The sequence below is a fragment of the Esox lucius genome, chromosome 11, assembly GCF_011004845.1.
Source record: "Esox lucius isolate fEsoLuc1 chromosome 11, fEsoLuc1.pri, whole genome shotgun sequence".
NCBI lineage: Eukaryota > Metazoa > Chordata > Actinopteri > Esociformes > Esocidae > Esox > Esox lucius.
This window is the reverse complement of record NC_047579.1, coordinates 5,815,447-5,839,078: the sequence shown is the minus strand read 5'-3', so window position 1 is coordinate 5,839,078 and position 23,632 is coordinate 5,815,447. Positions and strand designations below refer to the sequence as shown.

Genomic DNA, 23,632 nt, shown 5'->3' with positions numbered 1-23,632 from the left:
GGTGGAAGTGGAGAAGTCAATAATGAACATGAGGTGAGACAGATTGAGACAACAACTAAGAAACAAGCAAGACCAGAGACAGAAATCAAATGTAATGACATCTTCAAACCCACACCTGGACAAGACAAACCTATCAGAACTGTGCTGACAAAGGGAGTTGCTGGAATTGGAAAGACAGTCTCTGTGCAGAAGTTCATTCTGGACTGGGCTGAAGGAAAAGCCAATCAGGATGTCCAATTTGTATTTTCACTCCCATTTAGGGAGCTGAATTTGATGAAAGGTGAAGCACTCAGTTTAATTCAACTCATCAATCATTTCTCAGTTGAAACCAAAAAAGCAAGAATCTCTGACTACAACAAATACAAAATTGTGTTCATCTTTGATGGTCTGGATGAGTGCCGACTGCCCTTAGACTTCAAGAACAACAAGAGCTGTTGTGATGTGACAGAGTCAACCTCAGTGGATGTGCTGCTGACAAACCTCATCAAGGGAAATCTGCTTCCCTCTGCTCTCCTCTGGATAACTACCAGACCTGCAGCAGCCAATCAGATCCCTTCATGGTGTGTTGACCAGGTGACCGAGGTGAGAGGGTTCAATGACCCTCAGAAAGAGGAGTACTTCAGGAAGAGATTCAGTAATGAGGTCATGGCCAGCAGAATCATCTCACACATAAAGACATCAAGGAGCCTCCACATCATGTGTCACATACCAGTCTTCTGTTGGATCACTGCTACAGTCCTTGAGTACATGTTGACTACAGATGATGAAGTTGAGCTGCCCAAGACCCTAACAGACATGTACTCACACTTCCTGGTGTTTCAGTCCATACACAGGAATGTAAAGTATGATGGGAAAAATGAAACAGATCCACACTGGAGGAAAGAGAGCATTCTGACACTGGGAAAACTGGCTTTTCAGCAGCTACAGAAAGGCAATCTGATCTTCTATGAAGAAGACCTAAAAGAGTGTGGCATTGATATCAATGAAGCATCAGTGTACTCAGGAGTCTGTACACAGATCTTTAAAGAGGAATGTGGGCTGTACCAGAACAAGGTGTACTGCTTTGTCCATCTGAGTATTCAGGAGTTTCTATCTGCTGTATATGTGTTTCACTCAATCATCAACAACAATGAGAATCTAATGGATGAACAGCAATCAACCGACAGATATGTTTGGATGTGGTTAGAGCCTGAAGTCACATTCTACAAAACTGCTGTGGATAAAGCCTTGCAGAGTGAGACTGGACATCTGGACCTTTTCCTCCGCTTCCTTCTGGGTCTCTCACTGGAGTCAAATCAGAAGCATTTACGAGGTCTACTGACAAAGACCAGAAGCAGCTCACAGAGCCATGAAGAAACAGTGAAGTACATCAAAGAGAAAATCAGGGAGAATCCCTCTTCAGAGAGGTGTATCAATCTGTTCCACTGTCTGAATGAACTGAATGACCATTCTCTAGTGGAGGAGATCCAAAGATACCTAAGTTCAGGAAGTCTCTCCAGAGAAGAACTGTCTCCTGCACAGTGGTCAGCTCTGGTCTTTGTGTTACTGACTTCAGAAGAGGAGATTGATGTGTTTGACCTGAAGAAATACTCCACATCACAGAAAGGTCTTCTGGGGTTGCTGCCAGTGATCAAAACCTGCAGAACTGCTCTGTAAGTACAGTCATGAAGATGACCCCCACCCCCAAACACACACAGACACACACACAAAAACCTCCTCAATCTACAGTTAATTTATTGACTGACAACATTAATTATTTTATGTACAGGAAGATACATTCTAGTGTGATGTATTGCAATGTCAGATTTAAAAGTAAATCCAAACTAAAAGTAGTTGACATAACATGATGTGATATGATGTAATATATAGATGCTATTCTAATGTTATTCTGAATTATTATTCTGTTTGTGACGTCTTGATATTCTCTCTCCAGACTGGCAGGTTGTGGAATCACTAAGGAAGGCTGTGCTTCTCTGGTCTCAGCTCTGAAGTCAAACCCCTCACACCTGAAAGAACTGGATCTGAGTAACAATGACCTGAAGGATACTGGAGTAGAGCAGCTCTGTGCTTTGCTGAAGGATCCACAATGTAGACTGGAGACTCTGAGGTGAGAAATTAATAAACAACAACACAACTGACAACATAACAATTACCATGACAACAACACAACAGAAGGGAAATACCAATGTCTGCTGTGTTCCCACCTCCACCTGCTCTGAGCTGCCAACAGGTCCAAGCCTCCATCCCTGGTAAAGACCAAATCCTGTCAGACATCCCTGCAGGTCCAAGCACAGCCTTTCACATGGGCGACCTGTGTTTGACCTGAGAGCAGCCACGATTAACACTTCTGTTGTGGGCCGGCTGAACTAGACATGCCTGGTTTCTTGTTTTGAGGTGTGTGTAGAGGCTGATATTACCTGCCTCACTCAACACCGGAGCACTCTGACAGAAACCATGAGCTCACTCAGACAGGTCTGTGGGTCTAGTAGTGATGCACTGGTTGTCTCATAACCCACAGCCCAGGGGTTATATCCACCATGCAGCCAGGCAGAGGGTCACTAAATATTATTTGGGTAAAGGGCAGGTTGATTTACATTTCTAACCCTAACAATGTTTTTGTAATGATCTGTTAGTTCTGACAGAATTAGCCTATAGTATGCCTCTGAAGTAGGCTACATTTCAGTATATCAGGACGTGTCTCTCCATCACTCAGTGTGAAGCTCTTTATGTATATGCAGTGGTTCCCAACCAGGGGGTTTAGGACCACTAGTAGTACTTCTCCTATCCACAGACCTACTGGGTACAAGGTTATTCCATTGATAATGGTTTATACTGTGAGCTAAGTCAGCACCTGTCTGATATTGTTATTTATCTCAGGCATGTTTACACAGTGATTAAGATAACATGATAAATATATTTATGCACATTTTGTGACAGACCTTTTTCTACGTATCGGCAGAGAATCGTTTTACTCTCCTGCAAAGTAAACAATGTAGCCTCTTGGACCAATGATGCCTGCACTGTGTTACAACAGCATTTTCTATATTTATGTTTTCAGGGTTGATGTGGGATTTAGAATTTAACTTTATCCATATAGTTGTGGATGGGTTATTAAGAATAGCAGGCAGTTACAGATGAAGAAACAGCTGACCCACCACTACTGTCTTTGGTGTTTATGTGGAGTTGTGACTTAAAAAACCGGAATAAACCTGAACCAAATAAATCGGTTATCGCAGAATTAGTAAAAAAAAAAAATCATATTTGAAAGTGTAAAGACTTTGTAAATGTGAGTAGTTTGTGGACTAATGATCAACTCTGTCCAGTTTGTCAGGCTGTCTGGTCACTGAGGAAGGCTGTGCTTCTCTGGCCTCAGCTCTGGATTCAAACCCCTCACATCTGAAAGAACTGGATCTGAGCTACAATCACCCAGGAGACTCAGGAGTCAGACTGCTCTCTGCTGGACTGAAGGATCCACACTGGAGACTGGAGAAACTCAAGTAAGTCCTGTAGATGTTTTCTCTATCTGTAATCCGTAATCTGGTGTAATGTTGTCTTGTTGTTTTGCTTTATGTGTCAAATACAGACCTGCCTACCTGTACTATTTGCATGTCATGAACACAGTTTTAGTCATAGTACACTGACATGATATCAAGCTGGATATATGTGTATTTGAGGAAAACACATTATTTATTCATTATTATTATTTAATTATGACTGCACCATCAAAGTTAATATGTTCAGACATCAGCTGGTCTTTCTTTGTTTTCACTGGTAATAACCACACCAACATTCCTACTCCTGAAAAAGTGTATCTGTCTAGGCTATTTAGTGACAACATTCAGTGGATAAAGTGTTCTACACCCCTTAAATGATGTAGAAGAATGAGACAAAGATAAATCATGTCAGAACTTTTTCCACTTTTAATGTGACCAATAACGTGAACAATTCAATTGAAAAACAAACTGAAATCGTTGAGGGGGAAAAATAAAAAACTCACAATAACCTGGTTGCATAAGTGTGCACACCCTTAAACTAATACTTTGTTGAAGCACCTTTTGATTTTATAACAGCACTCTTTTGGTTAGGAGTCTATTAGCATGGCACACTGTTCTTTGCAAAAGTGCTCCAAATCTGTCAGATTGTGAGGACATCTCCTGTGAGCAGATTTGTTCAGTGTGGTTCAAAGCTTCAGCTATGAGTTATTTTGATAATCGATAATTTTATATAAAGAGTTGTCGATTATTTGATAGTCTATAAATAAACCCCATAATTACTATAATTATAATTCTTCCGCTTACCCGGCCCCGGATAAACGGAAGAAGATGGTATGGTATGGTAATAATAACCATTAAACTACTGCAAAACAGGGTATCTCCAGTATTTCAATGTAACTCAACAATTAAATCAGTGGAGGAAAGGAAGCATATTAACATGCTTAGGGGTCAGGCTGGCTCTCTTTGTTGTGACAATGTTCCCTAAAGCAGAGAAAAGTCATTCAGAGTGAGTGGAGGTTGCAGGAAGGACATGTAATTGAAGGACATGTATTTTCTTATTTTATAATGCTGTTATTATTTTTATTATTTTATTATTTTATGATCATGTTTTTTAATTGAACAAATAAAATAATTTAAGGAACATTTTATTTAATTTATTTTTCTAAAAACGGTTTACACAATAAAAAGTAGGACACACCCTAGTAAAACTGAGAATAACTCAATAATAATAAGTAAATATATTATGTTATTCCTGGTTAGTTTACAGGCTCGATCTTCAGTGGTGTTCAGCCATTGATCAACAGAATCAATCACACCAAAACCTTCTCTTTTAGAAATCATTGATCTTGTTTTCTTTGTTTTCTCCATTGTATATCGGACACCTTCGTTGTAGAAATTCTGTCTAACATTCCTAAATATTCCATACCGGTCATTTTCTAGCACTAAAAACTAGGCCATATTAGTGTCCCTTTAGGTCGTTGCCACAAGGAACATTTTTATTTCTTACACAGGGGTTAGGTTTAGGGTTTGAGGGGTGAAGTTTCATCTTATTTCTGGTCCCCAAAAGCATCAAAAATATCCTCCAAAGGATGGAAAATAGTCTGTGTGTAAGAGAGATTGTTTGTCACAGTATGACAATCTTCTCTGTTTTTCCACAGTATGGAGCAGGTTGGAAAGTGCCGGCTAAAGTCAGGACCGAAGAAATGTAAGTGTTTTAATATCCAGAATATGAGTCTAATGAAATACAAGATGCGTCTGTTTTTATAATAAAAATGAATCATGATGACTTATGATATTGTTCTTTGGTCTCATCCATCAGATGCCTGTGAGCTCACACTGGACCCAAACACACCACTCTGGAAACTCTCTCTGTCTGAGCAGAACAGAAAGGTGACACATGGAAGAGAGGGGACATATCCTGATCACCCAGAGAGATTTGACCTCATGGGACAGGTGCTGTGTAAAGAGAGTCTGTCTGGACGCTGTTACTTTGAGGTTGAGAAGACTGGGGGAAGAGCTGCAATAGGACTGACATACAAAGGAATCAACAGGAAAGGATGCAGTAAAGACAATGTTCTCGGAAACTATGAAAAGTCCTGGTGTCTCGATTGTGATGATGGCAGTTACTCAGCCATGCACAATGACATGCATTTTTTCATACCTGTCACTTCCTCAGACCCCATCAGAGTAGGAGTGTATCTGGACTGGCCAGCCGGCACTCTGTCCTTCTACAGTGTCACCTCTGACACACTGACCCACCTGTACACATTCAACACCACATTCACTGAGCCCCTTTATCCAGTGTTTAGGATACATGAACACTCCATGGTGTCCTTGTGTTAGATGATCCCTGTGTCAAACAAAACAATGTTTCTCTCTAATCACAGTCATGTTCAGTAGGACACAGAAATCACTGATTTTGTTTTATTTTCAATTGTTTTTGTTAACATTGGTGTCTGTAGAATGTTATTAATCCAGTTGGTTGACAGAAGAATCTTGTTTCTGTAGCTAAATAACAATGTCCCAGATTTGACAGCATAAATAAAGGTGTCTAAAAACTGAAGAATGGAATTCAGATGTTATAAAATTACTGTTGGTGTCACATGAGTGTACAATCTCCTTGAGAATAATAACTAAGTAAAGCACAATGATCTAGAAATACTGTAAGTTCTATAAAAATGTAAGTGTTTATCAGGCCACCTTGTGTGCTACATCGTTCTCTATTTGCAGACAGCCTGTAACTTTCATCACTGTAAATGTTTGCATTTCCAATCCCCCTTATATATAAATACTGGTCACACCAGATACTGATACTGACTGGTTTTCGCCCCCACTGCACCTTTTTATTTCCTTTCCAAAAAAGTTGAAAAGGAAAGGTTTTGAATGAGGAACAAAAGGGTTAAAATTAAGAGACCACAGCAAATTGAACGCTTAACAACAGTCAATGGAAACCAAGATCACCAACCGATTTAGTTAACTGGGAGCTGTCAGGTCCTGGCTATGCCCCTAGCCATCTCAACGCTGGTCTGGGGGCCTTAGTCCGGACCTGGCAGAGGATAGGCCTCTAGGCATCTCTGCACAATACATTTTTTTTGTTTTCCCCAATTAGAGGCAGCTGTACATAGTTGCCTCTAATTGGGGATCCTATTTAGTTCAGCGTTTTGCCACACACTCTGTGGATTATTGTTTGTGCGATGTACCTAAGTTTTCAGTTGTGTCTGGTTTGTTTTTGTAAGCCTACATTAAAGTTATGTCGTGCTACTACTCTGTGCTTGTGTCTTGCATAGTGATGGGCAACTGAGGCTTTCTGAAGCGCTAGAGGCTTTCATCAAAATGGTTTGAAAATCGGTTAGTTTTCTCAAACCTCTGAAACTCATTGCACAGTGATGTCATCTGTTGGTCAGGAATAAATATAACATGTTTAAATATTCATATAGATTTATTTTCCACAGTATCCAACATGACTTATAGCACAGTGGGCATTTAATGCATGCCCTTTCTGAAGGGAAATAAAAATGCCCGGTTCATAACCCATGTTCTTCTTGCCTTTTCCAGCTTGCATTTTCCAACTCTGCATCCATTTTAATGTTTTGAATTATTATGGCAAGAGTGTCCTAAGATACACAAAATAAAACATTATTTGAACAACAATAAACAGTATCGTTTGCAATCAAAAAGTTAAACATGATCTGGATTCGATCTTGCATCATAAGAGAACACTACCAACTGCATCACTGCTGGACTTGCAATGTCAACAACATTTAGAAAATATAGCTGCAGGCAGTGATTAAGGGGACCAAGTAATGACAAAAGGAAACTTTGAAGACCCTTGGAATGTATATGTTACTGTAACTAAGCAACTGTCTTCACATTTCCAACTTCAATTAAAGCTGCAAGCAGCATTTAGTGGGTTTCAATATTTAGTTAGAATGAAAATAATACAATATGATATGTAAGGTAAAAGACAAACTGCACAATTGTATAAACATTAACCCAACGTTGGATGTTTTTTCCTGTCCCATGGTGACCCCATGTCGTTTTTGACATACTGGTCTGGATTTATACAACACTTGAAGATCTTCATACATTGATAACAAATGTCAAACTACATCAAGATTGGTCATTTGCTGCACTATGAGTAGTGTTTTAAGCGTTTTTCTAAATAACTAAGATGGCTGAAAATCCATGATGGCGATTTTTTGGGTCTCAGTGGCAAAAGTTTTCATAGTGAGGTGACCTTTCAAAAAGTCCAACTTCACCATGAGGCATGTATGATTGGCATGTGCACTGCACCAGAAGCTGTGTTTCTTGACGCTTTACTATATTGATTTGGGTACATTTACACCATTTTAACTCACAGGAATTTGCAAAAAGGACAGTTTTGTTGCCAGAAGAATCATATTAGTGAACTGGTACAAACATAATAGGGTTTTGGCATACTGTTAAAACCCTAATGAAACACATTATCAATTGACATTGATTGTGGAATAGCTTAGATTATTACAACCAAATATTCTCAGCATCAGTGTAATAAAAGTAGATTGTTGATGGATGTCACACTCACAGAACATGTTGTATAGTGAAAAGCTTAATTTTTCTAAGCTACACATTGAAAATGGAAATGACTATTTGAAAGGTTAGGTTAAAAAAAATATAATTATAAACTAGCCAGGCTAGATAATGTAGGTAACCAGAATTGAGTAGGTAACCAGTCAAATCATTGCTAATTTAGCAAGTTTTTAATAAAGGAATCATCCATCCATCCATTTTCTTCCGCTTCATCCAGGGCCGGGTCGCGGGGGCAGCAGTCTAAGCAGAGATGCCCAGACTTCCCTCTCCCCAGACACTTCCTCTAGCTCTTCCGGGGGGACACCGAGGCGTTCCCAGGCCAGCCGGGAGACATAGTCCCTCCAGCGTGTCCTAGGTCTTCCCCGGGGTCTCCTCCGGGTGGGACGGGACCGGAACGCCTTCCCAGGAAGGCGTTCCGGAGGCATCCGAAACAGATGCCCAAGCCACCTCAGCTGACCCCTCTCGATGTGGAGGAGCAGCGGCTCAACTCTGAGCTCCTCCCGGGTGACCGAGCTTCTCACCCTATCTCTAAGGGATCGCCCAGCCACCCTGCGGAGAAAGCTCATTTCGGTCATGACCCAAAGCTCAGTAGGAACGTAGATTGACCGGTAAATCGAGAGCTTCGCCTTGCGGCTCAGCTCTTTCTTCACCACGACAGACCGATACATTGACTGCATTACTGCAGAAGCTGCACCGATCAGTCTGTCAATCTCCCGTTCCATTCTTCCCTCACTCGTGAACAAGACCCCTAGATACTTAAACTCCTCCACTTGAGGCAGGCACTCTCCACCAACCTGAAGTGGGCAACCCACCCTTTTCCGACTGAGGACCATGGCCTTGGATTTGGAGGTGCTGATTCTCATCCCCACTACTTCACACTCTGCTGCAAACCGTCCAAGTGCATGCTGAAGGTCCTGGCTTGAAGGGGCCAACACGACAACATCATCCGCAAAGAGCAGAGACGAAATCGTGTGGTCCCCAAACCTGACACCCTCCGGTCCCTGGCTGCGCCTAGAAATTCTGTCCATAAAAATTACGAACAGAACCGGCGACAAAGGGCAGCCCTGCCGGAGTCCAACATGCACTGGGAACAAGTCCGACTTACTGCCGGCAATGTGGACCAAGCTCCTACTTCGGTCGTACAGGGACCTGACAGCCCTCAGCAAAGGACCCAGGACCCCATATTCCCGAAGAACTCTCCACAGGATGCCGCGAGGCAAGTGTGTTTACAGACAAGTGTGTTTACAGAGTAAGTGTGTTTACAGACAAATCAAATGCATTAATATAAAAAATATGTACAGTATACATTTTAGTCATTTAGCAGATGCTCTTATCCAGAGCGACTTACAATGAGTACAGTTACATTTCCGAGAGTAAATTAGGGTAGAGTGCCTTGCCCTAGGACACAACAACATTTGGCTCAATTGTTGTCAATATGGAAATTTTGAACTAAGGTGTATTTGAGAAATGTCTGTCTTTCCGTTGGCTGGTATATAGATCTTTACCTTGATTGTGACACACATGTCTGTATAAACAGAACTTTACAATTACAAATTTCACTCTAACTATAGAGCCCCTTAAACACACGCACAAAACACTCAGCATGAATCCAGGTTGGCGTGGCATCTATAAAACAAATAATATTGTTAATTCAATTTGAAATACATTTTATGGAAACCTTTATTTTAGCCATGGAATTGATCTGAAATCTAACAGGACAATAAATTACATACTGGGGGCCAAAAGTTTGGAATAATTTACAAATTATGTTTTGAAAGGACATTTTTACTCTTATTCACCAACGTGTTATTCAACTAATCAAAGTATAGTCGGGACATCAACGATGTAAAAACATGACTATTTAAGTATTTTTGATTAAATCTACACAGGCCTCATTTCCAACAACCATTACTCCAACACCTTTTCCTTGAGTGATTGTGCCAAATTGCCAATGTGGTACTAGAACATCACATTGGCAACAACAGCTAACAACAGCTAAAAGCTATTAAGCTATTAAGCATTATATAGTCTGTGTCAAATTTCAGAAATGGACACCTCACGTCCTCAGCTTCATTTAATTCCTTTCTGCCATTTGTAACCTAATATCAATCTTAACACATGCCAGTGCACTATTGCAAAGGGTTATGGAAATTTTGAACTAAGGTGCATTTGAGAAATGTCTGTCTTTCCGTTGGCTGGTATATAGATCTTTACCTTGATTGTGACACACATGTCTGTATAATATCAGAGGATTATTAGGTATTTGGGCCATGTCCTCCTGCCTAGACAAAGAAGGGTGTCAGTTCTCTGTTCCTTAGGAATGTGGTCCTTGGGGGGAGTAAGGTCAGTTGGCCCCTTTAGGTAAACAGAACAGTAAACATTATGGCAGGAAGGATAAGGTGGGGGGATAGCCCGCCCTTTGGGTAAAACCTGACACAAGACAGATGGGCAACAACTTACCACACCCCTTTTTATATGTAATATATACTGTTGAATGACCTGTGTTGAGTTAGAGACTCCTCGGACGATTATGTTTGTAAGCGTTTGACGCGTCTCTCTAATTTGCAAATAATTAATAAACTGTTAAATTGTGCCAAGAGAATTTAGTCTCTTTACTTCCTCATAAAATAGTTGATTGATGGAATTGCCATCACAAAAGATAGTTAAAAATTATTTTAGAACTAGCCAAGCAACTTTGACATTTAAATGAGTGAAATACAGGGTTGGAACTTCTGTTTTTTTAAGTGAGTGTGAAACATTTTTGTAAAGCTCCTGAATTCTCAAATTGTACACAACTGAATATCCTGCTGAGACAAGGTGCACCAAGTCATGTTGGCTGAATTACCATGACAGTGAAACATGTAGAACATCATTACAGCGTGACAGAATGTTGTAATATTAAAGAATTTGGTAGATAACTGATAATTCTCCTTAAATGTCTTAATATCGGTTGTCAATTTCTTACATGATTTCATCTAGACTGATGTTAGAAGAGTGCTTTATAGCCTGTCTTAAAACAGCTTTGTTAGCTATCTATCATAGCTCTCCAGCACACCACTAATCAACTAGCTAGCAAACTTCATGTAGCTCAATTAGTAAATTATCTAGTGTAGATATATTGATTGTATAAGTTAGTGAACTGTTCTAAGCTGTTGCCAGGGAGAGAAAGATTTAGTATGTCTGTCTTTTGAGAAACAGGAAACAGGTTAGAGACGCACACACATAGTCGGACAGACAAAACAGAAACCACAAGGGGGCAATAGGATACTTGCATTTATCCTTATAAGGAATAGAACTGGGATTGGGCCAATGGCACACTTGCTTTGCTAACTTAACGCCTCTTTTGGGCGTAGTTGAAGTATAAATGCTGTTTTGACTGTTGATCCTTAGACATTGTGCGGCGACACGTGTCTCCAGAAGCGTCTGTAATAAATGGACATATGATACGGTAATTGACTTGACTCCTGGTGTTTTATTCTCCTTTCCAACAAACCAACTCGGGGAAGTGTTGACTTCAACAATTTTGGGGGCTCGTTCCGGGATTGGAAAAAGGAGAAGGAATTTGACCCGGTCCAGACAACCTACACGAGATTCACAGGTTCCGAGCCGGCTCATGATAAAGGTAAGCAGAGCCTGTTATATCTAAATCTGCATATTGGCTGTGAACTAAATTGTGGACCTGTGGAGAACGTAGTGGTACTGGTTTAAATTCAGGAGGTCAGAGGAACGGTCTGTGAGTTAGAGTCTCACTGTAAGTCAGGTTAGAGGCCCGTTACCGGTGTGTGAGTTAGAGTCTCACTGTAAGTCGGGTTAGAGGCCCGTTAATGGTGTGTGAGTTAGAGTCTCACTGTAAGTCGGGTTAGAGGCCCGTTAACGGTCTGTGAGTTAGAGTCTCACTGTAAGTCGGGTTAGAGGCCCGTTAACGGTCTGTGAGTTAGAGTCTCACTGTAAGTCGGGTTAGAGGCCCGTTAATGGTGTGTGAGTTAGAGTCTCACTGTAAGTCGGGTTAGAGGCCCGTTAATCGTTCTAGGGTTGACTACCCCACACCACTTCCCGACGGGGACGGTGGAGGTTCCGAGAGTCTTGGCAACCAGTCGGGTTAGTGGCCCGAGGACTTAGGGGCACCTCGAAATATTTATTGTGTGTAAAGGTTCACGTTCAGCTGGGTTAGAGGCCCGGGGAGTTAGGAACTCCCCAAATTTTTGAGAACTGGGTTCAAGTCCCAAAAGTGTTGGGTCAGGGACCCGTTAATCATTTGTTAATCATTCTGAGTCTGGGACTCACAGTAACATAAGTCAGGGTGAAATGGACGGGGAGTTTGAGAGAGAAGTAGATGACGATGGGTGGGGTCCAGGCACGGGAAAGTGGAAACGATTGGGGATACAGGTGGCAAATGTAATGACTGTTATAGGCAGGATGGACCCAATTCAGAAAGAAAAAGAAGAGATAGAAGAGAAATTGCGACAAGTGGTGAGTGAGGCAGGATTATGATGGAGGAAAGGAGACCATTACATGTGGAATAAGGAGAAGGATTGTACCAAAAATCGAGATAGAGTTAGAGACAAGAAGGAAACAGCAAATGTGGTCAAGAGAGGGAGATATAGAGAACAGGAGAAGGAATGGGAAAAGCACAGAAAAGAATGGTGTAAATTAGCAGTGTGTTGTCAGGGTGTAGACCATTTGAACAAAGAGAAAAAGGAACAGAAAATTAAGGAGGAGAAAAAGAGAGGAGAGATAGAACCCCCAGCATATGAAGATGACCCGGTGTTGCCTAGTACACCGCGTGTACCACTGTATCCAGTGTTACGTTTAGAAAGTGGGATATTGTCTTTAGACCCCCAGAACAGCAAGCCCGTAACTCAATTCACAGGAAAGCAAGATAAGAGAAAGTTGAGTAGGAAGGCGGAGTCACAGAGCGAAACAGACACTGAGGGGGAGGTGAAACCGTTCAAGGCAAGGGCAGAGAGAGAGTACGGGAGGTGCGATGAGAGGAGCAAGAAGGGGAGACAACTAGGAGAGAATAAACAGGATGAGATTACAAGCGCCATAAAGAAAAGGTCAGGCCGTACTAAAGGCAGGTTAGGTGAGGACTCAAAGTCGGGGTCGGACGATAGTGACACAATGAGAAGGACAAAAACTAGAAAGAAAAAAGGGAATTCACATAGAGGACGGGTGGTACTCACCGGGCAAGCAGTAGGGAGATGGACTGACTCAGACGAAGACCCTGACGCAGACAGTAGTGGAGATTGGAGTAAGGGAGACACAGATGTATACCCTCTGCCGCGTTCACCCCCACCAGAACAAAAACTACACCATGACGCAGTAGAATCGATTCAAAGGACTAAAAATAAAATGTGTACGCGGTCACAAGCAGGGGAAGCTGGTTGTGCTGGGTTTCAGCTGCCTCTCTTTAGAGTGGGAGGCGGTGAACCGCAATATAAACCATTGGGGCTGGGAGACGTACAGGCACTGGTAGATAAATGACCCCCGATGGGAGAGGGAGGTGGACTATGGTTGTCACAATTTGATAAACTCACAGCTGGTCAAATGTTGGCACTGGGGGACTGGAGGGCAGTAGCCGCCCGAGCCATGTCCGCCCAGGCTATGACTGAGATAGAAAAAGGGGCCGCCACTAGGCGGAGCCCTGATAACACCCCTTTCAGTCAGTTGGTCGGGTGCATAGCCACGGCCCTGAGGGAACGATTTCCCTTGCCCGCTGGGGCCCCGATGCCCAAGTTACCTTGGGAAAAAGAGCAACACCCTAGACAGTATCTAGAAGCATGTAAAGACACATGGGCCAAACACACAGGGCACCACCCGGGGAAGGGGGGTCTGCAGCAGGAGTGGTTTAGAAGGGCGGTCTTAGAGGGACTTCCAGAGAAAATAAAAGAGGCAATGATGGCAAATCCGGACTTGCCGGATAGTGAATCACACGTATGGGAAAGACACATAGTGCATCATTTACAGAGGGCAAAAGATGAGGAGACAGAGAAAGACAAACAGATACAGGGACTAAAAGAGAACCTGTTGCGCTTACAGCTGGGTGAAGCCAAAGGGAGGCTCAATGAAGGGAAAAAGAAACACAGACAGATGGCAGCCCTAGGCTCAGGAGAACCTGACACACCCGATTTATACCCTGTTCCCACATGGGCACCCCAACCTCACGGTGGCCGGGGGACATTCACCGCGCCTTATCGACCAGGGACTCCGAGGGGAGGTTATGGTAGGGGGCGGGGTAGAGGCAGAGGGGCTCCAGGAGCCAAAGTCCCATACGGAGTCTGCTTTACGTGTGGTGACCCGAACCACTGGTCCAGAAACTGCCCACAGAACACTGCAAGGGGCAGAGGATACCCAAACCAAGGGGCAGCTCCAGTTCCCAACCCACACGCCGTCCCACCACCTAGCGCACCTGGACAATACCCACTCTCTTATGAGGGAGGGTGGGTACAGGAATGACGGTCTACAGGGAGGGGAGGGGACAGCGGGGGAAAGGCAGACCCTATGCTGTCCCTGAATGTCGACGGGAAGGACTTCCCCTTTCTGGTTGACACAGGTGCCACTTTTTCCACCATCACCGCCCCTCCCGTCACAGGACTACTATCCTCCAAGACAGTGGAAGTTGTGGGGTTTGAAGGAGTGGGACAGACTTTGCCAGTGACATTTCCTCTTAAAACGATACTGGGTAAACAGGCCCTCAGCCATCCGTATGTGGTGTCGGCAAACACACCAGTGAACTTATTGGGGAGAGACTTGTTGAAAAACTGGGGGCTAATATCTTGTGTTCTCCAGATGGACTAACTGTCACGTTACCAGACGGGACATTGGCGGTGTGCGGACCTGAAACCACATGCAAAGGGCAGTACCTGGTACAACCGGTGAAAGGTGAAATAGCAGAGATATACTGGGGACTAATGATACCAGAAAAGCCGGACAAACAGGGTATTTTTGTCCCAGTACTTTTTTTTTTGTCCCAGTAAGTGGGGGCCGTGGATATCCCTCCTCGAGCCGTACTTTCCCCCGCCAGACCCCCCACATGTAACCCTATTTTATGATCGGCAGGGCGATGAGGTGTATAGAGAGGGGTTTGGGGATGTAGGGTGTGGGGACACGTGGCAGGTCGGGTCTAAATTCATATATGTAGGCCCTGAAGTGGTAGCGGCAGATGTACAGTTGACAGAGGAGCAGGATCAGTGGTACATGATGGCGGAGGAGTCCGTCCCGCATGTGTCACTGGCCCTGCATCCTAAACACCAAGCAAAAGACCTGGGGCCCATGGTTAAAAGGGCGGTCGAATGCACTGATTGGACACTCACTCAGGCGTCAAACGTATGGTACTCACCCAGCTGTAAGACGTATCGGTTAGAGGCACCAGGGACGGATTGGGTATATTTAGAGCGAAGGGAGATAACTCGGGATCATGGGAGGGAAAAGATGGATCACCCTGTAGCCACAGCCAGACTTAATGAGTTACCTGACTCACTGTGGTCCAAGGGCCCCACGGACGTGGGGCTCACCGACTGCCCACCGGTCACCTTTAAAATCGGACCGGGAGAGCCCATATGGCTGCCCCAATACCCACACAGGCGGAGTCAGGTTCCGCGTGCAACACGCCTATCCTCCCTGTAGAAAAGAAAGGGACAGGGAAATACCATATGGCCCATGATCTCAGAGCTATTAACAACATTTTACTCACACCCACTATACCGGTACCTAACCCGTATGTAGCACTCACTACTTTGACCCCTGATCAAAAATGGTTCACCTGCATTGACCTGGCTAATGCTTTTTTCTGTCTCCCACTAGCAGAGGAACTTCGTGATATTTTTTCTTTCACACATAGGGGTCGACAATGGCGATACACTAGACTACCACAGGGGTTTGCGCTTTCCCCTGGTGTATTCAACCAGGTACTGAGAGAAGCGCTGCAGGGATGCTGCCTACCGACAGGGGTAACTTTGGTCCAGTACGTAGACGACCTGCTGCTGGTAGCCCCGACGGTGGCCGCCTGCATCCAAGCTACAATGACGGTCCTCACCAGACTGGCAGAGAAAGGGTTCAAGGTGTCAAAAGAAAAGCTACAGCTGGTAAGGACGCAGGTCTCCTTTCTGGGCAGAGTAATCTCGCAGAAGGGAGTGGGGCTTTCCCCAGCTCACCGCACAACCATCCTCCACCATCCTAAACCCACTACTGTTCAGGAAATGCTATCATTCCTGGGGCTCACGGGGTACAGCCACAATTACATCCCAAACTATTCAGGGCTCACAGAGCCACTTAGAGAGCTAGTTAAAGAGCAGGGACTGCGTAAACTTAAAGCCACTCTCAATTGGACTTGCCCGGCCGACCAGGCCTTCATTTTGCTGAAGCAACAACTAGCCACCGCGGCTGATTTGGCAATTCCAGACTACACAAACCCCTTTTTTCTAGATGTTTCTGAAACAAGTCAAGTCATGAACGGGGTCCTGTTTCAGAAAAAAGGGGGAGAAGGCCTTGAGAGAGACGAGCTAGTGAGACAGCAAAAGGGGGCTTCCCCACAAGAGAAAACAATTTGGCAACAGAGAGGAGCAACAGAGACGAGAGGGCTCTGGAGAGGGCCAGACGGTAGAGTAATACTTCCACCAGCCATGCGGGGAGATACATTTGCAGAAGCCCATGGGTTGGGCCATGTAGGGCCACCGCAGACGTTGAGGAACTTGTGCCATTGGTGGCACCCGTTTATGGTAGACATGGTACATAACTACACTAGGACATGCACCCTCGGCACTCACCACAATCCAAAACGGACGATCAAACCTGAGATGGGGGCGTTCCCCATGACGACGACACCTGGACAAGAGATAGTGATAGACTACACGGACATGGGGGAAACAGTACGGGGGTGCCGCTACATGTTAGTGTGTGTGGACATGTTCACAGGGTGGCCAGAAGCCTGGCCGGCAAGAAGGGAGGACAGTCAGACAGTGATCAAGTGTTTAGTGAACCAGTACATTCCCAGACATGGCTTCCCAGAGAAAATCAGGTCAGACAATGGGACTCACTTTAAGAACAGTGATTTACAGAAGGTAGAGAGCTGATTGGGCCTAAAACATGCTTTTGGCACTGTATCCCATCCACAGTCCCAGGGAAAGGTAGAAAGGATGAACCAAAACTTAAAAAACAAGTTGGCTAAGATATGTGCACAGACTAAATTGAACTGGGTGGATGCACTGCCGCTGGCACTCATGACGATTCGATGCTCGTTAAATCAGACCACTGGGTTCACCCCATACGAGCTGCTGACGGGGAGACCGTTTCCAGGACCACCCGCGGGGCCTGCGGTCCCGGAAGGGGAAAAGTGGCCCAAAGATCACTGTGTATTTTGAGTGTATTTTGATGAATTGCGAGCTCTCGTTTCAGAATTCTCAAATAGAGTTGGAGAACGGAGGGAACTGTAGCCGCTGGACCAGAACCTGCCCCAGGCGGAGTGGGTGTTGCTGAAGGTCATCAAGCGAAAGTGGTCGGATCCAAGGTGGACGGGTCCTCATCAGGTGGTGGAGAGAACGAGCCATGCGGTCCGCCTGAGGGACAAAGGAGAGACGTGTTACCATTGGAGCCAGTGTACACCAGCGCAGGAGCCAGGGAGGTCGCTGACGGACCTCATCCAAACCGGGAAGGAGGAGCTTTCCCCAGTGTGGACGGAAGGAGGACCAACACCAGCCGGACCGGTGCCAGGAGCGGACCCCAGGACACTGCGGGACTATGAGCGAGTGAAGGAGACAAAGGACGGCGCCAGGGGAATAGACTCTTAGGGGAAGGAACTGAAGAATACTGTAACAAAAGGGGGTATAGGACACCGAGTGGCTCCTACCACTCGTACCAAGATGACAGGGTCACAGAGAAAGGTCTGGGGAGATGATAGTAGTGAAATGGTATATGGGAATTGGTGGAATAATGATGTGTGTTGTGTGTTGTTACAGGTTTCCCAGGTTGGCATCGGGTCTTCATTCCCCCAGCGAAGAGGTCAGCGACCCCACCTGAGGACACCTGTTTGAGGAAATTTGGGGGATTGAATTGGACTATGTCAAGGGGTCGCATTTGAGCATTCTGGGATAGATAATCCGCTGGAGGAATGGATGACCTCAATGTTTGGCCAGTGGAAAGGTTTGATAATGTCTGTTCTTTTATCGCTTGCTACATTTGGTGCTATAATGGTTACTTGTGGGTGTTGTTGTATCCCATGCATAAGAAGGCTTGCCATGAGAGTGATCTCTACAGCCATTGAGAAGGCTCCATTACCGCCACCAGGGATGCTGATGCCTCTACTGGAGCAGCATGACCCGGGAGAACTGGAGCTTGGCGAATAGGGGTGATCTCTCTGGGGAGAGATCAAAAGGGGGAATTGTATATATATTGATTGTAAAAGTTAGTGAACTGTTGTAAGCTGTTGCCGGGGAGAGAAAGATTTAGTATGTCTGTCTTTTGAGAAACAGGAAACAGGTTAGAGACACACACACATAGTCGGACAGACAAAACAGAAACCACAAGGGGGCAATAGGATACTTGCATTTATCCTTATAAGGAATAGAACTGGGATTTGGCCAATGGCACACTTGCTTTGTTAACTTAACGCCTCTATCTTTTGGGCGTAGTTGAAGTATAAATGCTGTTTTGACTATTGATCCTTGGACATTGTGCGGCGTCACTTGTCTCCGGAAGCTTCTGTAATAAATGGATATACGATACGATAATTGACTTGACTCCTGGTGTTTTATTCTCCTTTCCAACAAACCAACTCGGGGAAGTGTTGACTTCAACACTAGCTACAACAACGCATACAAAACAGCTATAAGATCTTTGGTTGTTATCTGCCATCAACTTTGTTTGAAACAGGAACTAGCGCGCTATATCAATGAGAGAGTGGGCAATGTATGTTTTACCTGCTTGTGCACAAATTGTGAGAAATTAGGTTGCTAACTAGCTCAATCAAAGTCACCTTATTATGCCATATAATGCTTCGCTTCAGGAAAACTGACGCGCAAGCAGCTTCTGTTGCAAAGAAGTCTAGCTGCACTTACCAGTACCAGAAACGACTATGAAACTAAATGTTTTTTTGTTGCCCTGGCCTGCCTGCCACTCTGAAATTACTGCCAGGTGCTGAAGCACGTCGTCCTAATTTGGACGAGGCGGACAATAATGCAATTTTGAAATGTGGAGGGGACAAGTCCCTAGTAAAATGTCTGCCTTCGTAACATACCGTTTTAAAAAATGTGGCTTTCCAATAACTTGTTTAACAGTCTCCTTTTCCAGTGTACAGGCTACATTAGATCACTTTTGACAGGAAATGTTGCAACAATTAGGCCAATTATATCTATAAACGTTTCCAAAATATGCAACAATAATTTACCCAATAGGCTATATCCCCATTACAATACCTAACTTAATTTGAAACTTCCCCTCAATTCCAACAGGCCTACTTACGATTTGAATACACAGTGTTGTGTACTCTTGGAAAGCTCGTAATCTTCCGAAATACTACCACTTTGTAAAAGGGAGCAGGTGTGACCTAACAAACAATTTAAGCTGTCGATGGGATTGGACATGACAAGGTCATTGATTATTAATTGACAGGAGGTCACATGGCGAAAAACCTTACCGGTCTGTAGCGGTCCTGACGTGCAAATCGGTCGTCCGACCTGGGTATAGGTGCGAAAGACTCATCGAACCATCTAAAGTCTTACATAGGGAAATTAGAAAAAATATCTGCTAAAAACATATATCTGTGTACAATAATATATGATTTGTGTAACATTTAACAAGAAACTAATCTCACTGGACACATACTCTAGACAATTTTTTTTTTATATACAGAAACAAATGCTTTAGTCAAACATATTACCCAGAATACCCTCAAATATGCTCTCAACACCCCACCCATTCCCCATTGACTCACAGGCACTGCCATGGCTTCTCCCATAACATCAAAAATAGCCCTCCATAACTGCTGATAGAACCACCAACTCCAAATAAACATTGTAGCAGGTTCACACACTCATTACATCAGCTCTTCCTTCAAAATATAATAATAAAATAATAGTAAAAATAATAGTCCAAAATAGAGAAAGAAAATAACAAAAAAAATGTTGGGGACTGAATGCTGCCATATTGTTTGAGATATAAATTTTTCATATAGAACATTCAGGTTACGACTAGAGGTAGTCGGGATGACCTCTACGCACGGCTTGGGTTCTGGAACCACACTCCTTGAGAGAGGATGGACTCTTCACCACTCTGGAGTTGCCCATGGTGAGAGGCGGCGGGCGGGTGTGGGTTTGCTTATAGCTCCCCAGCTCTGCCGCCATGTGTTGGAGTTTACCCCGGTGAACGAGAGGGTCGTTTCCCTGCTCCTACGGGTCAGGGATAGGTCTCTCACTGTTGTTTGTGCCTACGGGCCAAACGGCAGTGCAGAGTACCCAACCTTCTTGGAGTCTCTGGGAAGGGTGCTGGAAAGTGCTCCGACTGGGGACTCTATCATTCTACTGGGGGACATCAACGCCCACGTGGGCAACGACAGTGACACCTGGAGGGGCGTGATTGGTAGGAACGGCCCACCTGATCTGAACCCGAGCGGTGTTCAGTTATTGGACTTCTGTGCTAGTCACAGTTTGTCCATAACAAACACCATGTTCAAGCATAAGGGTGTCCATCAGTGCATGTGGCACCAGGACACCCTAGGCCGTAGGTCGATGATCGACTTTGTTGTCGTTTCATCTGACCTGCGGCCGTATGTCTTGGACACTTGGGTGAAGAGAGGGGCGGAGCTGTCAACTGATCACCACCTGGTGGTGAGTTGGATCCGATGGCGGGGGAGGAAGCTGGACAGCCTCGGCAGGCCCAAGCGTACTGTAAAGGTCTGCTGGGAACGTCTGGCCGAGTCTCCTGTCAGAGAGATCTTTAACTCCCACCTCCGGCAGAGCTTCGACTGGATCCCGAGGGAGGCTGAAGATATTGAGTCCGAGTGGACCATGTTCTCCACCGCCATTGTCGAACCGGCCGCTCGGAGCTGTGGCCGTAAGGTCTCCGGTGCCTGTCGAGGCGGCAATCCCGAACCCGGTGGTGGACACCGGAAGTAAGGGATGCCGTCAAGCTGAAGAAGGAGTCCTATCAGGCCTGGTTGGCTTGTGGGACTCCTGAGGCAGCTGACGGGTACAGGCAGGCCAAGCGGACTGTAGCCCGGGAGGTTGTGGAGGCAAAAACTCGGGCCTGGGAGGAGTTCGGTGAGGCCATGGAGTAGGACTAACGGCTGGCCTCGAAGAGATTCTGGCAAACCATCCGGCGCCTCAGGAGAGGGAAACAGTGCCCTACCAACGCTGTTTACAGTAGAGGTGGGCAGCTGTTGACCTCAACTGGGGATGTCGTCGGGCGGTGGAAGGAGTACTTCGAGGATCTCCTCAATCCCGCTGTCACGTCTTCCAATGAGGAAGCAGAGGATGAGGGCTCAGAGGTGGACTCGTCCACAGAGGTAGTCAAGAAACTCCTCGGTGGCAAGGAACCAGGGGTGGATGAGATCCGCCCTGAGTACCTCAAGTCTCTGGATGTTGTGGGGCTGTCTTGGTTGACACGCCTGTGCATTGGACTGTTTCCCCTCGCGGCATCCTGTGGAGAGTGCTTCGGGAATAAGGGGTCCTGGGTCCTTTGCTAAGGGCTGTCAGGTCCCTGTACGACCGAAGCAGGAGCTTGGTCCGCATTGCCGGCAGTAAGTCAGACTTGTTCCCAGTGCATGTTGGACTCCGGCAGGGCTGCCCTTTGTTGCCGGTTCTGTTCGTAATTTTTATGGACAGAATTTCTAGGCGCAGGCAGGGGCCGGAGGGTGTCAGGTTTGGGGACCACACAATTTCGTCTCTGCTCTTTGTGGATGATGTAGTCGTGTTGGCCCTTTCAAACCAGGACCTTCAGCATGCACTGGGACGGTTTGCAGCCGAGTGTGAAGCGGTGGGGATGAGAATCAGTACCTCCAAATCCAAGGCCATGGTCCTCAGTCGGAAAAGGGTGGCTTGCCCACTTCAGGTTGGTGGAGAGTGCCTGCCTCAAGTGGAGGAGTTTAAGTATCTAGGGGTCTTGTTCACGAGTGAGGGAAGAATGGAACGGGAGATTGACAGACTGATCGGTGCAGCTTCTGCAGTAATGTGGTCGATGTATCGGTCTGTTGTTGTGAAGAAAGAGCTGAGCCGCAAGGCGAAGCTCTCGATTTACCGGTCAATCTACGTTCCTACTCTCACCTATGGTCATGAGCTTTGGGTCATGACCGAAAGGACAAGATCCCGGATACAGGCGGCCGAAATGAGCTTTCTCCGCAGGGTGGCTGGGCGATCCCTTAGGGATAAGGTGAAAAGCTTGGTCACCTGGGAGGAGCTCAGAGTAGACCGGCTGCTCCTCCACATCGAGAGGGGTCCGCTGAGGTGGCTTGGGCATCTGTTTCGGATGCCTCCGGAGCGCCTTCCTGGGAAGGTGTTCCGGGCCTGTCCCACCGGGAGGAGACCCTGGGGAAGACCTAGGACACGCTGGAGGGACTATGTCTCCCGGCTGGCCTGGGAACGCCTCGGTGTCCCCCCGGAAGAGCTGGAGGAAGTGTCTAGGGAGAGGGAAGTCTGGGCATCTCTACTTAGACTGCTGCCCCCGCGACCCGGCCCCGGATAAGAGGAAGAAAATGATGACGATATAGAACATTCAAATATCATGGTCCAAAGATCCTTCAGAAGCAAACAGCATGCCAATCCGTTCAATGATATCAGAGTAGATGGTGTTTAGGTGATTTTATGTCATTCACTTATTGCAGTCAAATCGTTTGAGATATCAAAATTCCAAATAATTTTATTGAAGATACTGGTCCCAGGGTCCTTCTCAGCAAACGGCTTGCAAATCCGTTCAGTGGTCTCCGAAGAGATGTCCTTAGAGCCTCTTTGGGCCTCTCATGGCAACAAGTATGCAAAGTTTCATGCAAATTGACCCACATATGGCCGAGTAACGGGCCTCTGAAAATGGAACCAGAGAAATTGTAATTATAAATATTAGCAGCGATTAAGGGGACCAAGTAATGACAAAAGGAAACTGTGAAGCACCTTGGAATGTGTATGTTACTGTAACTAAGCAACTGTCTTTACATTTCCAACTTCAATTAAAGCTGCAAGCAGCATTTAGTGGGTTTCTCATTGCAAAGCTTTCCAGGCAGAGATAGTGCAGTTGCCAACCACACTGTTTAAGCTGTAATGGGTGTACATACACAACATCCTTTCTAACAAAGGCATTGTTTCTCAGGTACTGAGAAATCTATTATTATTATTCAAACTCTTCAATAAATATCAACTTTTAACTTACCTCATCTTTGGAAATTCAGCCGGTAATGTTTTTGCAAACGTTCAAAATCTCCATCTTTATCTAAAAGGAAGGAATAAAAAGAAAACGAATTACAACTACATTCTTTATAGATTTGTAATATAAGATGAAGTACCATAGTAGTGATGAATACTAAAATAAAAACAATTAAAAAGATGAGAGAGGCCTGTAATTTTCATCATAGGTGCACTTCTATGAGAGAC

General features: G+C 45.1%; 1 protein-coding gene across 1 annotated transcript; it reads left to right on the top strand.

Annotated features, from left to right (window-relative positions):
* The first annotated feature begins 4,107 nt into the window (after window positions 1–4,107).
* Window positions 4,108–6,363, top strand: LOC117595214 (stonustoxin subunit beta-like). Its single transcript, XM_034295096.1, has 2 exons — window positions 4,108–5,199; window positions 5,314–6,363. Exons 1-2 carry the CDS (start codon window positions 5,154–5,156, stop codon window positions 5,835–5,837), a joined length of 570 nt encoding a protein of 189 aa, XP_034150987.1. The 5' UTR covers window positions 4,108–5,153; the 3' UTR covers window positions 5,838–6,363.
* Window positions 6,364–23,632: the final 17,269 nt, after the last annotated feature.

Coding starts and splice junctions, on each gene's coding strand:
- LOC117595214 (XM_034295096.1), top strand. CDS start 5,154: ATGGAGCAGGTTGGAAAGTGCCGGCTAAAGTCAGGACCGAAGAAAT. Junction 5,200..5,313: donor AAAGTCAGGACCGAAGAAAT/GTAAGTGTTTTA, acceptor CTCATCCATCAG/ATGCCTGTGAGCTCACACTG.